The 17685-nt window shown below is 40.1% G+C and overlaps 2 protein-coding genes across 5 annotated transcripts in view; one reads left to right on the top strand and one right to left on the bottom strand.

Annotated features, from left to right (window-relative positions):
- The window catches only part of LOC101398697 (uncharacterized), a 727039-nt gene that overhangs the window by 500844 nt on the left and 208510 nt on the right, over positions 1 to 17685 (bottom strand).
- Positions 1 to 17685, top strand: part of JADE3 (jade family PHD finger 3) — a 130637-nt gene that overhangs the window by 100791 nt on the left and 12161 nt on the right. For all 4 annotated transcript variants that reach the window (XM_087427195.1, XM_087427196.1, XM_087427193.1 and 1 more), the window contains 2 exons: positions 2126 to 2293; positions 4567 to 4683. In XM_087427195.1, the coding sequence (XP_087283321.1) occupies positions 2126 to 2293; positions 4567 to 4683 (285 nt within the window). The remainder of the gene's footprint in view (positions 1 to 2125; positions 2294 to 4566; positions 4684 to 17685) is intronic.

Raw genomic sequence — 17685 nt, 5'->3', positions numbered from 1 at the left:
AAACGTATGTCCATGCATGTGTGCAGTTTGCTCAAGAGAATCCACAACCTTCATCATTTTATGGTCTAGAAAAAGTTGAGAACCACTGCTATGAAATACAAGCTTCTATGATCTTAGGACCAGGAATAAGTCTATACAAAGGCTCAGTAAATGATTTTCTGTCCAATAAAATGGCCGGGAGATAAAGGGTATTCCTAGAACCAGCCACTGATTTTTCTTCTGCTGGTCTGAAAGAGGCTCTGTTTTAGGGAGGAAGCTTGCTTTCATTTCCTAGCAAACTTTCTGGACCTCAGAGAAAGAAAAGCTTTGAAGGTTAGGAAGCTTATGAAATGATGCCCTGACGTTGTGAGAGCAGCCTGGTTGGAATCCAGCTTCAGTTCTTGAGCTAAATTAATTTTTTCTACCAAACCACATACTGGAGCTCAGCAAAGAGCATTCCAGATAAATTGATGATAAAGGACCTATCCCCCGTGACCTTACAATCTCACTGGGGAGATGAAACATAACAGCCAAAGTAGAGAAGGATACGTGATGCTGACTACACATCTGGTGAGGGAAACCATGTTGAGTAGAGGGCGGGGGTCGGGAATTGGAGCAGGCACACGGGGATACAGGGATCTGAGAAGTGAGGTGAGGAACAGCAGGCTTTAGATCAGGGACCAGCAGATTTTTCTTTGAAGGGCCAGATAGTAAATATTTTAGACTTTGAGGGCCACATGCAGCCTCTGTTACATATTCTTTTTTTAACATCCCTTTAAAAATATGAAAACCATTCTTAGCTTGTCGGCCCTACAAAACAGTTCTCAAGTAGTAGATTGCCAACCCCTGGTTTAGATGGGGGTGGGGGTGGGAGCAGAAGGAATTTCTAGAGGGTTTGTTGCCGTGCAATGGTATGAAACCTTTGCTTTAGTAAGAAGAATATGGCAGCGAAATAGAGGAAGGATTGAAGTTGTAAAGGGGGAGGAAGAGAAGTTACAAATAAATCAATCCAGGATGACATGATGAGGACTTGGATGGAGCAGTTGTGGTGGAGATGGAGAGGAAGGTCAGAGTCTAGGGGCCACTCTGTAGGGAGGACTAGCAAGCCCTAGGGACAGTAGATAATATGAGCCTAGGAATTTGGATCTGGAGGCTGGGAAGCATGATGGTGATATGGATAGAGAAAGTTCGGAAAGGGGGCCGGTTGGGGGGGTAACATGATGGTAACTGTCATAACTTGAATCTGAGCCATGGGTGAACCTCCTGGGGGAGGCACAGTTTTTGAAGCTGCCATGGTGAATCAGGCAGTGGTGGAGGGTATGTCAGGCCACATGGGGAGCCAGGTGGCCCCAGGTTTAGTCTCTAATGGTGAGAGTAGAGCAGTGAGGGGGGGAAGGATGTGCGAAATTGGAGGTAGTGAAAAGGAAGTCTAGGATGTTTTCTAAGCTAATCTTCCTCCTCCCCCCAGTAATTCATTTATTTATTTGTCCAACTTCATTCTGTAAAGGATTTGAAGCAGCTTCCAGAACTCATTATGGAGTATTGTAATTAGTCTAATATTCTATTCAATTCAGGATTCATTCACAAGACCCTTTTTCTTCAACCCAAGCAAGTAATTGCTATGATTTGCTGAGTGCTTTTATATGCACTAGGCACTGTTAGGCTCTTTAAACATTAGCTCATTTGCTCCTCAGAAGTTTTGTTCTGTTTATTTTCTAACTCTTTTTTCTTGATCACAACAGTGCATGACATGTAGAAGTTGTTCAATAAGTATATGACTGACTAATTATAATATGTAATCATTGAAGAAGCTTTAGAAAATGAAGGCAAAAAAGAAAAAAAATATGTAATCCCAAAACTCAGATAACATTTGGGCTAGCCTTTGCATATATTTCCTTCTAGTCTTATTCTATTGTCCTGAAAGTTAGTTCTCATAGACAGACATGCTGATCTCACAATAGATACTGGAAGTTGCTTTTTTTTTCCAAGTGTTTTAAAATTACTAAATACTGTTTATGAGTTTGTTCAGCCTTATTTGCTTCTTTCTCCTAAAAGTGGAGGGTACTCTGTAACTGTGTACCAGAGCAGACATCAACCCTGGTTAGAAGATGCTAACCATCCTCCCTTCTCCTCCTCGTGCCTCCAGGCCTGCTACGGCATCCTCAAGGTCCCAGAAGGCAGCTGGCTGTGTCGCTCCTGTGTCCTGGGCATTCATCCGCAGTGTCTGTTATGTCCAAAGAAAGGTGGAGCCATGAAGACCACCAGGACAGGGACTAAATGGGCTCACGTCAGCTGTGCCCTGTGGATTCCAGAGGTAAGAATTCATCCAAACCTGTGAGGCCGTTTGCTCCAGGGCACCGCTTTTCCCACAGCATTCAGACTGACTCAGGCTTCGTGCCTGCCCATGTTTCTGAGGTGATAATGCTTCCACTTGAGCATCCTTCTTGGATGCAAGTGAGCATGTAAGCTCATGCTGATTAATTTATAGGTGGTACTACCAGTGGTATGGGATACATTTGTATGAGAGGAGAGGCATAAAAGACCCCAGGATATGAGCAGCAGATTTTTTAAGGTAAAATGTACTTTAAAATACCAAATCTTAAGTGTAGAGTTGCATGAATTTTTACACATGAATGTATCTGTAACCACAACCCAGACCAAGACATGGAACACCCCAGAATTGGACGTAGAGCACCCCAGAAGGATCCCTCATAATCACTTTCCAGTCCCTATCTGGGTCTCTATTACCCAAGCTACTATTTTGATTTCTATCACTAAAGATTAGTTTTGTCTGTTTTTAAACTTCATATAAATGGAATCATACAGGAGGCACTCTTCTGTCTGGCGGGCACTCTTATGTTGTAGTGTATATCAACATTCATGCCTTTCTATTGCTGAGTAGTATTCCATTGTATGGATATACCATGATTTGTTTATCCATTCTCCTGGGATGGACATTTGAGTTATTTCCAGTTTTAGGCCATTACAAATAAAGTAAGCAAAGTTCTGTTCCCCACTATGGTGGTTGCCCTTTGATTTCGGAGGCTCTTTTCAGAGCTTGGACTCAACATTTGTGTAAGACCTTCTTTATTCAGAATTCCATCCCTCATTATTTAATATGGTCCTTCAGTTGCTGATACTTCCTGAGGGGCTGCGTGCACACCAAGTTGATTTAAAAGGGCTTCCAGACATTACTTCTCCTTACTTCTTATGGCTGCTTTTTTTTTTTTTTTTTAACCTGCTTGGACATCCCACTCACATCCTCTTTCCCAACCCCTATCCAAGCCAGCAAATTTGTTAGGTAATTTAACTGCAGGACATGGGAGACTGCAGAATTCAGTTCATGGGGGAGCTGATGATAGTGTATCAGTAATTCATTCTCCTTTAAAACTTTCCTGGCTTTATTCTTGTTAATGTCAGTTCGATCTAACAGTCGAGCTCACAGAGTTAAACTAAAAGGCCTAGATACATACTATGGTATCCTTATGGATATAGAAGTCAGTATTTTAAAAAATATTTGAGTGGTGGTTTCCTTTTCTTACTAAGAACATCCAGCTTATAGACATGTGAAATGAACTCAGGTTTCTGGCTTGAGAGTGACTGGTTTCCAGCAGCAAATCCCCCAGCTAATGGAGCAGACTCAGCGTATAAAAGTCTGGAACATGACTCAAGAAGAGTTCTTTAAAAGTAAAAGAAGCTTTCTCACCTATTGACAGTCTCTTATGATTTCTAGTACCTGGTTTCCAGTACCTTTTGGGCTGTTCAGGATCTCTCTGATCTTTCTACTTTTGGTTTCTCAGTGTGAGTGGAACTTAATACTAGTTTAACCATCCTTATTCAACAGTCCTTCACTTTTTAAAGTTGTCTCTCTCTTAGAAACTCATGTACATATTTAAGTTGTTTGACTCCTTATTTTCATGTGGAAAACATTTTTTCCATCATTTTTTAAAGCATGCCTTTCCGGTCAGCACTCTCTCCGAGAGTGATTTCACTTTGCTACTTTGGCTGAGAGAGTAGAATAAGCTGATGATAGTTATGTGATTTTAAAGACTTTGGTTTAAAAATGTTATCATCCTCATCCTTTCTACTTACATGCTGCAATCTCTTCATTACACACATTGCTGCTACTTTCCAACAATATCATGCTTCTTTATAAACCGAGCTGAAAGGCTTGTCACTGCCTGTTTTTCATCTTTATTGATTAAATGAAAAAACAAGGCACGTGGCACCATCTCTAACATATGATAGGTGCTAGATTTTGTGGATTTTAATTCCTTTCCTTAGTAGCTCTCTTTGGTTCCTAAGTGAAGTGTAAATATCTTTGATTCTTTAAGGTAACCATGCCTAGTCTCCTCTCCTGCCCTCTCATCCTATAGATGAATCGTTTACATTACTAGAGATGATTGACAGTCTGAGCAGTGGCTAGAGACAGGTTTTATTTATTCTTTGTTCCATAGTAACCTTAAGAGACATGGCTCACCTCGTTGTTTTGATATTCTGAGCTTCATGTAACATCATTTATGGTTTGTGAAAGGTACTTCTGGAATGCCTTGGTGGTTCTGCCTTATGGTGATGTTTTATTTGTAGGTCAGCATTGCTTGTCCTGAGAGGATGGAACCAATCACAAAGGTCTCCCACATCCCACCCAGTCGGTGGGCCTTAGTCTGCAACCTGTGCAAGTTGAAGACAGGGGCTTGTATTCAGGTAAGTCCCCATGAGAAGTAGTGGGGTGGGCTAACACCAAATTGGCCAGACTTATCCTCCCAGTGAGAGCATCCTGTTAACTGAAAGGAGGCCTTACTCAGGAGGCCTCCCACTTACTCCTAGGGCTGTGCCACTGTACAGACCATTTCTGGAACCCTTTTTTTGGACATTGCCTCTGGATCCTTCAGCTTATTCTTTTCAGTATCCATAGTGGTAGTTATTTTCCGTCTTTTGCTGTCAGATCTGATGTAGTAGGTGAGTTCTAAGGTTAGGTGATACCATCCTGGGTGGAAACAAGCCATAACTCTAAAACAACCAGGCCCATGTTCTTGTGTGTCCATCCACAATTAGTGGCTCACCCACTGACTGTGGATGGTCTCAGATTCCAGGGTGATTTGACAGTTGACTCCATTGCTGAACTAAGTGCAGCTCATTTTGATAGGGAAAGATGCATCTGAATGGATAAATTCTGGCGGCTAGGTTTGAAAGTCATTCTCATAGGCACATTTGTGGCATATGGTAGTCCAAGTAAAGTGTTGTGAGACATCTGTGGCATAAGAATTCAACTGCTTGAAGTAGAGTTAGTAGCTGGTGCAGCCAACAGCAGCAGTTGGGGGGCTGGTGGATGGGACTGGGAAAGGCCAGTTACCTCCAGCAAGGGCCGAATTGACCCTTCTACTCCCAAGACTTCCTGCATAGGGGCTACAGGCTGATTGGAGTTAGATTTGTGTGCTGACCTTCTTCACAGAAAAGGGGCCATATGAGGTCATAGCTTAGGGACAGTGGCACTAGATGTTTCAGGAGGTTCCCTGCTGTCTGGCTCATCTTGTAGACTTCTTGCTCCAGACCTGAGATCAGCCACTCCTCCAGGTAATGCTGGTTGTTTTACTGGGAAATGGTATTTAAAGGACACAGTCTGTGGGCCAGCCCCGTGGCTTAGTGGTTAAGTGTGCGGGCTCCGCTGCTGGCGGCCCGGGTTCGGATCCCAGGCACGCACCGATGCACCGCTTCTCCGGTCATGCTGAGGCCGCATCCCACATACAGCAACTAGAAGGATGTGCAACTATGACATACAACTATCTACTGGGGCTTTGGGGAAAAAAAGGAGGAGGATTGGCAGTGGATGTTAGCTCAGAGCCGGTCTTCCTCAGCAAAAAGAGGAGGATTAGCATGGATGTTAGCTCAGGGCTGACCTTCCTCACAGAAAAAAAAAAAAAAAAAAGGACACAGTCTGGACCCAAAGGCCCTTTTAATTCTTTAAATTTATTTTTACGTCTGACAGAATTGGATACTTCATCTTGCTTTTTTTTAAACGTTTTTTCTGCCGATATTATTTATTTTAATTATAGCACTTTAGCAATTATAAAAGAAAAAAATTAAAGGAAAACTTTTCCCACAGGGTCTACTACCTTAATACATTGCCTGTTTAGGTTTTTCTAAGTTCTCTCCTGGTTGCTCCCCATAGGTGAGCGCCTGGAGGGCCAAGGTTGTGCATCATTCTTCTGTGAATTTCCCCTAGCCCACAGGAGAGTGCCTGCCCATTGTCAGTGCTCAATTAGTGTTTATTGAATAAATACACCCATATTTAATTGTATCACAGATTAGTTTGTAATATGCATTCTCCCCACTAAAAACATAAAATATTTTCCACGTTTTCATAATTATTATTTGGTCATTTTATAAATAGCACATTGAATTTATATCCATTAATTTACTTATTTTCCTTATTGTGGTACCTGCATTCTTCCCCTATTTTTGGGGATGATTTTTTTTCACAACAGTAATTAGCAGCATGACTGTGGTGAGAGAAAACACTGGCCTTGACCTTAGCAGACCTGAGTTTGCATTATAGCCCCACGTTACCACATTCTGCCCTCTATTATAGTTATTTGCCTATGAGTTTTATCTTCCCTAGTAGACTGTAAGCTCAGACTGTTTCATCCTTAGATCCCCCACACCCCTGACATGACAGACAGACAGTAAATATTAGATTAATGGATGGATGATGGATGAACAGATGGATGGATGAAACATTCTGGAGTAGGTTTTTCATTTGCAGGGCAGTGGTTCCTATTTTTATTACTTAGAGTCTAGAATCTGCATTTTGTAAAGACTCATGAAATTTTGATTATAAGGAATTACAATTTTTAAACAAATATTTGAGTGCCTGATTGTGTGTCAGGCACTGTTCTAGGCACTTTGGATTTATCAATAAACCAACAAAGAACCTTGCACCATGGAACTTCCATTTTAGTTGGGGGAAATAGATAATAAGCAATAGATATTAAACAGTGCATCAGAAAATGGTAAGTGCTCCAGAAATGAAAAATGTGAAATATGGTAAGAAGATGGGGAGTGCGAAGCAGGGGCCATGCATTGCAAGTTTAAATAGAGTTGTCAGAGTAGAACTCGTAGAGGTGACATTGGAGCAAAGACTTGAAGGTGAGAGAAAACAATGCAGTTATTTGGGGTAAAAATGTTCAGGCTGAGGGATCAGCCAATGCAAAGGCCTTGAGATAGGAATGTGTCTGGCCTGTGTAAGCAACAGAAAAGAGGCCAGTGAGATAGAATGGAGTGTGTGGGAAGAGATGATCAGAGAGATTACATGGGGACATGATTGGTTAGGGCAGGGGTTGGCAATTTTTTCTGTAAATTGCCAGATAGTAAATATTTTAGGCTTTGCAGGCCATACAGTCTCTGTCACAACTACTCAACTCTGCCTTTGTATCATGAAGGTAGCCATAGAAAATACTTAAGCAAATGAACATAGCTGTATTCCAATAAATTATTTATGGACTCTAAAATTTAAATTTCATATTATTTCATGTGTCAAAATACTATTCTTTTGAATTTTTCCCACCATTTAAAAATGTAAAAACCATCCTTAGCTCCCATTCTTAGCTCATGGGCCACACGAAAACAAGCAGCTGGCTGCATTTGGTCTGTGGACCATAGTTTGTCAGCCCCTGGTGTAGGGCTTCCAGGGCCCTTAGGAGATCTTTTGTTTTTACTCTGAGTTGAAGGGGGAGCCATTGGCAGGTTTTGAGCAGACAAGTGAGATGATTTGATTTATGTTTTTAAGGAATCATTCTGTAGAATGATATGCTGTCTGAGATTTGCTTCAAAATAATCTGGAAGACAGGATACCATGGGGGTAAAAGATGAAACAACATTGGTCATACGTTAATAATTATTGAAGCTGGACGATAGGTATATGGGGTTTATTATAGTATTCTCTATGCTATTATATGGGTTTTTCCATAGTAAAAGGTTAAGAACAGAAATAGGCACTCTGGCTGCTGTATTTAGAATAGACTGTGAAGAGGGAAGGTTAGAAACAGGAAAAGCAATTAAGAGGCTATTACAGTAGCATGAGAGATGGTGGTGGTGGCTTTGACAGGAGTGGTAGCCCTGGAAGTGGTGAAAAGTGGTTGGATTCTGGATGAATGTTGAAAGTAGAGCCAGGATTGACTATGATCGGATATGAGGTGTGAGAGAAAGATAGGAGTTGGGGTTGCCTCCAGGTTTTTGGCCCAAACAGTGAGAAGGGTGAAGTTACCATAAACGGAATGGAGAAATCTGCAGGTAGAACAGATTTGAAGGAAAGAATCACAAGTTCAGTTTTAGACATTTAAAGTTTGAGATGTCTATCAGATATCCAAGTGGAAATGTTAAACTGGCAGTTGTCTATGTGAGTTTGGGGTTTGGGAGGAAGTTTTGGACTGAAGACATAAATGTGGGCGTCATTGGCATATAGATAGCTTTAGCCTAGACTGGGTAAGGTCACCGAGTGAGTAAGTGTAGATAGAACAGTACCAAGCACTGGCCCTTGAAGCTGAGGACTACAAATTGACCCCTGAATTGAGCAGTGTAATTAGTGGTAATCTGGATGAGCAGTTTAGGTGGAGTGGTGATGGCAAAAGCTACATTGCCAAGGGTCAGGGCAAAGAAATGGAGTAGGAACAGTTCAGAGGAGTGGGGGAAAGAGATATTTTCTTTAAGGTGGAAGAAATAAAAGTATGTATGTAAACTGTTAACATACAGAACATAACAGTATGCATAAAAAGGGAGTGATCCAGTGGAGAGGAAAAGCTGTTGGAGTGAGCTTTTTCAGTGGATGAGAGAGGGTGGGGTGAAGTGTGCAGTGGAGGGGCGGCTGTAGGCAAGAGCACTGATAGTTCTTCCCGGGGAACAGGCTCGAAGGCAGAGTGTATAGGTGCAGTATTCGGTAGGTGTGCTGATGGTGATCTGCAGAAGTGCTCTTTTTTTTTAAATTATTTTATTGAGGTTACATTGGTTTATAACACTGTGTAAATTTCAGGTGTACAATGTTATATTTCAGCTTCTGTATAGACTGCATTGTGTTCACTCACTAGTAGTCTAGTTTATATCCATCACCACACATATGTGCCCCTTTTGCCCACCCCTCACCCCCCTCTCCTCTGGTAACCAATCTGTTCTCCTTATCTATGTGTTTGTTTGTTTATCTTGTTTTAATTTCCTCAATGGATCATCAGCTGAAAGTGAGGATGTGAGTGAGGTCAAGAGGGTTGAGGAGAGAAGAGGTATAAACTAGATTTATGGTTTGGGGAAGTGCAGTGTGAGTGCCAGGCTGCATCAAAGACCCTCTCTCCGGGTGAGGGTGAGTGAACTTCGGGTGACCTTCTTAGGTGTGGTTGTATTTTTCTCCACCTACATTCTGCTTATACTAATAGAGTGTTCTTTGTTTTCCATGGTTGACACCTAGTTTTCCTGTGGGAAAACAGACCAAAACCTTTTTTTCCTTCTAAACCACCACTAAGTAAAGTTAATTCTAAACCCATTAGTAATTTAGCATCTTGTTCACTGTACGGAAATCAAAAACATTGTAAAAAACAAATACTGTACAGTAGTTCAGAAGAGGGTCAAGTTTTATTAGCATCATTGTTCTTCAGAGGCTTATTTAAGAATCTTTGTGATTAGTAACATATCTTGGGTATTTTACTTTATAAACTCTTTTTTTTTTTTTTTTTTTTTTGAGGAAGATCAACCCTGAGCTAACATCCGTGCTAATCCTCCTCTTTTTGCTGAGGAAGACCGGCTCTGAGCTAACATCTATTGCCAATCCTCCTCCTTTTTTTTTTCCCCCCAAAGCCCCAGTGGATAGTTGTATGTCATAGTTGCACATCCTTCTAGTTGCTGCATGTGGGACGCAGGCTCAGCATGGCTGGAGAAGCGGTGCGTCGGTGTGTGCCCAGGATCCGAACCCAGGCCGCCAGTAGTGGAGTGTGCGCACTTAACCGCTAAGCCACGGGGCCGGTCCTACTTTATAAATTCTTTATGGAAATTTCTTAGCACTCTGTGATTTGTGTTTATTCTTCCTATCTCCCAGTAGTGGGAATTCCCACATCTCTCCTCTTCTTTTGATTTGGGAACATTCAGTGGGCAAGGATAGAATCTAACACTGGTGGATTTGGGGTCTAGATTAGCCAGTGTCTACAGCCTCCATATCTGGGAGCTTGAACCTTTCTCCTGAGCATGAAGGCTTCTGATAATCCTGGAATAGATCCTAAAGACTGGCTTCAAATCAGATGCCCCAGACAGCTCTGGATTTTGCCTAGACCCTGGACACAGTCCCTCTAACTGCCAGCTTTTTGGAATTCCTGTAGGGTCCTTATATATCTTATGTTCAAGCCCCATTTAGCCTAGATCCAGATGCTTTAGGCCTTCCTTGAGAAAAAAAGAGTGAACAGTGGTTAAGAATATGGCCTTTTGGGCCGAGCCCCATGGCCGAGTGGTTAAAGTTCTGTGTGCTCTGCTGTGGTGGCCCGGGTTCAGATCCTGGGCACGGACCTGCTCCACTCACCGGCCACGCTGTGGAGGTGTCCCACATACAAAATAGAGGAAGATTGGCACGGATGTCAGCTCAGGGCTAATCTTCCTCAAGCAAAAAACCAAAAAAAAAAAAAGGAGGAGGATTGGCAATGGATGTTAGCTTAGGGCGAATCTTCCTCAGCAAAGAAAAAAAAAAAAGAATATGGCCTTTGGAGCCAGACTCCTGGAGTTCAAATCCTGGTTCCACCTCTTGCTTGTTATGCATTCTTGGGGAAGTTACCTACTATATCTATGCCTCAGTTTCCACATCTATAATAATAGCACCTACTTAATAAGGTGGTAAAGAACTTAGCACAGTGCCTAACAGATAGTAAATACTCAGTAAATGTTAGTGGTACTGGTAGTTGTACTTGTTATTATTGTCCTTGGAGTCAATCTGACTTTGCTAATGGAAACTCCTAGCACTCATCCAGCCAAACTGAATAGAATCATCAAACATTTGACGCTGAGGTAGGTGCCCCTTTTGACAGTAGAGGGGTGTGGTCAGGTCTGAAGTCACATGCAAGCATATTGAAGTCAGGATAAATCAGTGGGCCACCATGAATTTACTGTTAGGCTAATATGATTTTGCTATGAGGATCAAAGTGAACTTTTTAAAAACAAATAAATCTTTAACAAATGGAGAAATGCAAATACATCTACTCAGTGACTGTTAAAAGTGGTACTAGTAGAGAAGGAAATTAAATGTTGAAATTAAAAGGGAAAGCACTTTAATATTTTTCTCCTATATTCCAAATTTTATTTGTCAGTACAAATTGTTCTAAGACATTTCTGGTCCCTGCCTTCAGGAGTTTATAGTCTATTAAGGGAGGCCAGATATAAACATGGGAAAAGTTAAATAACACTGAAATGACATCTCCCCTCAGACCTCGCAGACCCTTAGGGATGAGAGATCAGAAGGGCTGGTGGCCACTGTTGCTGCTAGAGTTTAAGTACACAAAAGCTGAACTAGGTTTTGTAGGCTGGCTTGAACCATTTATGACATTGTTTCAGTGACCAAATTTTGAGAAAATTGCTCTGATCCCACCCATTTGTCTGTTCACAAATATTGGGGATTAAGGGCAACCAAATGGACACTGTCCTGCAACAGGACAAGAACTGCTGAGGACATATGTACCAGGCCCTCGGTGTTCCAGGCAGGTGTCATATGCTTTTGAGAAAGACACACTATTTTCTTTTCAGGGGTGATGAAATATTTCCTTAAAGAGGCAAGAAGTACCTTAATTCCTAAATAAGTCTCTGGTGCTCTTTTTCAAGATTTTTATTCCAGCCACCCTATCTGATCCAATTCTTATCCCACAGAAGCTCCCCTTACACATGTGAATGTATAAGGGTAGCATTTTCCCTCTAAGGAAAGTATTTTAAAAACTCGTTTCTATTCTACAATTTCTGAAGAATATGTAGACAATGGACGGATACATAGGGACAGAGATTGGATTGGTGGTTGCCAGAGGGGAGGGGGGAGGGAGGAGGATGAAAGGGATAATTCGGTGCATGTGTGTGGTGATGGGTTGTAATTAGTATTTTGGTGGTGAACATGATGTGGTCCATGCAGAAATAGAAGTACAATGATGTACACCTGAAATTTTTACAATGTTATAAACCAATGTTACTGCAATAAACAAAAATTAAAAGAAATGTTTATGTTTAAAAAAAAAAAAAAGAATATGTAGAAAATTATCTTTTTCTCTCCTTTAAAAGTAAATAAACCAATGAGATATTACTTCATACTCGCTAGAATGGTAATAACCAAAAAGTCAGACAATAACAATTATTGGCAAGAATGTGGAGAAATGGGAACCCCTGTGCGTTGCTAGTGGACATGTAAAATGTGCAACCAGTGGAAAATAGTTTGGCAATTCCTCAAAAAGTTAGACTTAGAGTTACCATGTGACCCTGCAATTCTACTTCTAAGTATATAGCTGCAGTTTCAGAGGTCCCCAAGACCACGCTCAGGTTCAGTAATTCATTAGAAGGACTCACAGAACTCCGAAAAGCCATTATACTCATGGTTACAGTTATTACAGTGAAAGGATACAGATTAATATCAGCAAAGGAAAGAGGCACATAGGGCAGGGTCCAGGAAAGATCAAACATGAGCTTCCAGTTGTCTTCTCCAAGTAGAGTCTTGTGGACAGTGCTTATTTCTCCCAGCAGTGATGTGTGATAAACACACAAAGTATTGCCAACCAGAGAAGCTCACCCAAGCCTTAATGTTCAGAGATTTTGTTAGGATTTGGCCACATAGACACAGCTGACCACCTGCATGGCTGACCTTCGTCTCCAGTCCCTCCAGAGGTCAGGCTGATGCCACGCGGCCCAAAGCCTCCACCATAAGTCACATTGTGAGCAGACTATCTGACATGGCCCACGGCCCTCAGGTAAACAAAGACACTCATATTAGGCAGAACATCCCAAGGGGTTGAGGTAAGTTACCTCTCAGGAGCTAGGGGAAAAGGGCCAAACCTTTCTTTGGGTAAGGTTAATCCTTTATTGCACATTACCAAAGAGAAATGAAAACATATGTCCACACAAAAATTTGTACACAAATGTTCATAGAAACATTATTTCATAATAATCAAGAAGTAAAAACAACCTAAATGTCCATCAACTGATGAATGGATAAACAAATGTGGCATATCCTTACAATGGTGTATTATTTGGCCATATTTTAAAAAGAGTGAAATTCTGATACATGCTACAACATAGATGAACCTTGAAAACATGCTAAATGAAAGAAGCCAGACACAAACGGCCACATATTGTACGACTCCACTTATATGAAATGCCCAGAATAGGCATATCTATAGAGAGACGAAGTAGATTAGTGGGTGCTTGGGGCTGGGATTGGGAACAGGGAGTGACTGCATATAGGCACAAGATTTCTTTTTTGGGGTGATGAAAATGTAGTGGTGATGCTTGCACAACTCTGTAAATATACTAAAAACCATTGAAATGTATACTTAAAATTGGTAAGTTTTACAACATGTAAATTATATCTCAATAAAGTTATTTTTTTAATGGTCATAATAACACCTCCTCTGTCACCTTAAGTGGTTACAGTAGAAATAAATGAGATGTATACAAATGTACTTTGTTTAATAGAATGTACCAAATATATGTTTCTGGAAAAAGGTAAATAAGTATTTGATTGGCACCAAAACTTCGTTGGCATTTCTCCTTTACCACAAAAATACATAGACCTCCAGCTGTAAATATCATGGAATGACCTTTTTTTGAAGCTGGATAGATTTTATAGCAGAGTTACCTAAGGACATTATATTTTTCATCTAAGTACCCCAATTCTTATTCGTGTATTGTCCTTTATTTTGAGTAATTTATATTTATGTCTCTACAGTCTATAAATTTGACCTGAGAGAGAGAATCTGTTTTTAGCTTCCCGTTAGTAGTTTTATGTGACACATTCATCCCCTTAAATAGAAAACAATCCTTTTGCTTTCTCTTCCCATATTTTTATTGGTTATTAAGCAGCAAAAGAGCAGTATGCCCAACACTTGAATCTTTTGCAAAAGAATGCCTTATGCTACTTGTTTTTTAAATGACTGGCTAGTTTCTTAGCCAAGTGATAACAAAAGGTGCCCAGATAAAAGTATGATTTGGGCTTTCATCATCCTCGTTTTCATGAGGCTTTTCAAATACATAGAAGTTTTAAGGATACGGATTTTACTGTAATGTAACAAACTTTTCCAGTAGAGCTGTCTAAAGCTGGGATGGGCTGTCTTGGGAATGCAATAAGTGGATATAGTACCACTTAATTGAAAAGTGGAAGGCGTTTGGGCCGGGGCAGTGGAGGTAGACAAAGAGGTACTCTAGAGGAAGTACAAGTGATAATAAGTGTGAGGCTAGATAAGATGATCTTAGAATTATATTCCATCCCTGGAACTTTATCCTGTGACATTAGTTTAAATGGAATCTGCCCCACTAATGCTTCGATGGTTGCCAGTATTCTCTTGGGTGTTGAATTTCTCAATCTATTGTAAGGAGACCTGTCAGTGTTTGCATTATTTTATTTATTTTTTTTTAATTTTTTGTTTATTGTAGTAACATTGGTTTATAACATTGTAAAAATTTCAGGTGTACATCATTATACTTCTGTTTCTGCATAGATTACATCATGTTCACCACCAAAATACTGATTACAACCCATCACCACACACATGTACTGAATTATCCCTTTAAACCTCCTCCCTCCCCCCTTCCCCTCTGGTAACCACCAATCCAATCTCTGTCCCTATGTGTTTGTTTATTGTTGTTATTATCTACTACTTAATGAAGGAAATCATACGGTATTTGACCTTCTCCCTCTGACTTATTTCACTTTGCATTATACCCTCAATGTCCATCCATGTTGTCACAAATGGCTGAATTTCATCGTTTCTTATGGCTGAGTAGTATTCCATTGTGTATATATACCACATCTTCTTTATCCATTCGTCCCTTGATGGGCACTTAGGTTGCTTCCAAGTCTTGGCTGTTGTGAATATCGCTGCAATGAACACAGGGGTGCATGTACCTTTGCAAATTGGTGTTTTCAAGTTCTTTGGATAAATACCCAACAGTGGAATAGCTGGATCATATGGTAGTTCTATCGTTGATTTTTTGAGGAATCTCCATACTGTTTTCCATAGTGGCTGCACCAGTTTGCACTCCCACCAGCAGTGTATGAGAGTTCCCTTCTCTCCACATCCTCTCCAACACATGTTGTTTCCTGTCTTGTTAATTATAGCCATTCTGACAGGCGTGAGGTGATATCTCATTGTAGTTTTGATTTGCATTTCCCTGATAGTTAGCAATTTTGAACATCTTTTCATGTGTCTGTTGGCCATCTGTATATCTTCTTTCGAGAAATGTCTGTTCAGGTCTTTTGCCCATTTTTTAATTGGGTTGGTAGTTTTTTTGTTGTTGAGATGCATGAGTTCTTTATATATTTTGGAGATTAACCCCTTATCAGATGTATGGTTTGCAAATATCTTCTCCCAATTGTTAGGTTGTCTTTTCATTTTGTTGATGGTTTCCTTTGCTGTGCAGAAGCTTTTTAGTTTGATGTAGTCCCATTTGTTTATTTTTTCTGTTGTTTCTCTTGCCCGGTCAGACATGGTGTTTGAAAAGATGTTGCTAAGACCGATGTCGAAGAGCATACTGCCTATGTTTTCTTCTAGAAGTTTCACAGTTTCAGGTCTTAGATTCAAGTCTTTAATCCATTTTGAGTTAATTTTTGTGTATGGTGTAAGGTAAGGGTCTACTTTCATATTTTTGCATGTGGCTATCCAGTTTTCCCAACACCATTTGTTGAAGAGACTTTCTTTTCCCCATTGTGTGTTCTTGGCTCCTTTGTCAAAGATTAGATGTCCATAGATGTGTGAGTTTATTTGTGGGCTTTCGATTCTATTCCATTGATCTGTGTGTCTGTTTTTGTGCCAGTACCATGCTGTTTTGGTTACTATAGCTTTGTAGTATATTTTGAAATCAGGGAGTGTGAGACCTCCAGCTTTGTTCTTTTTTCTCAGGATTCCTTTAGCTATTCGGGGTCTTTTGTTGTTCCATATAAATTTTAGGATTCTTTGTTCTATTTCTGTGAAAAACGTTGTTGGAACTTTGATAGGGATTGCATTGAATCTATAGATGGCTTTAGGAAGTATGGACATCTTAACTATGTTAATGCTTCCAGTCCAAGAGCATGGAATATCTTTCCATTTCTTTGTGTCTTCTTCAATTTCTTTCAGAAATGTTTTATAGTTTTCCGTGTACAGCTCTTTCACCTCTTTGGTTAAGTTTATTCCTAGGTATTTTATTCTTTTTGTTGCAATTGTAAATGGGATGGTATTCTTAATTTCTCTTTCTGCTACTTCGTTGTTAGTGTACAGAAATGCAACTGATTTTTGTATGTTGATTTTGTATCCTGCAACTTTACCATATTCGTTTATTACTTCTAAAAGTTTTCTGGTGGATTCTTTAGGGTTTTCTATATACAAAATCATGTCATCTGCAAATAGTGACAGTTTCACTTCTTCCTTTCCAATTTGGATCCCTTTTATTTCTTTCTCTTGCCTGATTCCTCTGGCTAGGACTTCCAGTACTATGATAAATAGGAGTGGTGACAATGGGCATCCTTGTCTGGTTCCTGTTCTTAGAGGGATAGCTTTCAGTTTTTCACCATTGAGGATGATCTTAGCTGTGGGTTTGTCATATATGGTCTTTATTATGTTGAGGTACTTTCCTTCTATACCCATTTTATTCAGAGTTTTTATCATAAATGGATGCTGTATCTTGTCAAATGCTTTCTCTGCATCTATTGAGATGATCATGTGATTTTTATTCTTCATTTTATTAATGTGGTGTATTAAGTTGTTTGATTTGCGAATGTTGAACCATCCCTGCATCCCTGGAATAAATCCCACTTGATCATGGTGTATAATCTTTTTAACGTATTGTTGTATGCGATTTCCTAGTATTTTGTTGAGGATTTTTGCATCGATGTTCATCAGTGATATTGGCCTGTAATTTTTTTGTGTGTGTGTTGTCCTTGTCTGGTTTTGGTATCAGGGTACTGTCAACTTCGTAGAATGAGTTAGGGAGCTTCCCCGCCTCCTCAATTTTTGGAAGAGTTTGAGAAGGATAGGTATTAAGTCTTCTTTGAATGTTTGGTAGAATTTACCAGGGAAGTCGTCTGGTCCTGGACTTTTATTTTTGGGGAGGTTTTTGATTACTGTTTCGATCTCCTTACTGGTGATTGGTCTATTCAAATTCTCTACTTCTTCTTGATCCAGTTTTGGAAGGTTGTATGATTCTAAGAATTTATCCATTTCTTCCAGATTGTCGAATTGGTTGGCATATAGCTTTTCATAGTATTCTCTTACAATCTTTTGTATTTCTGAGGTGTCTGTTGTAACCTCTCCTCTTTCATTTCTGATTTTACTTATTTGTGCCTTCTCTCTTTTTTTCTTGGTGAGTCTAGCTAAAGGTTTGTCAATTTTGTTGATCTTTTCAAAGAACCAGCTCTTGGTTTTATTAATTTTTTCTATTGTTTTTTTGGTCTCTATTTCATTTATTTCTGCTCTGATTTTTATTATTTCCCTTCTTCTACTGATTTGGGGCTTTGTTTGTTCT

The sequence above is a fragment of the Ceratotherium simum genome, chromosome X (assembly GCF_057802395.1).
Source record: "Ceratotherium simum simum isolate JZ-2026a chromosome X, ASM5780239v1, whole genome shotgun sequence".
NCBI classification, from domain to species: Eukaryota; Metazoa; Chordata; class Mammalia; order Perissodactyla; family Rhinocerotidae; genus Ceratotherium; species Ceratotherium simum.
Note: the sequence above shows the minus strand (reverse complement) of the source record. Positions and strands in the feature narration are given on the sequence as shown.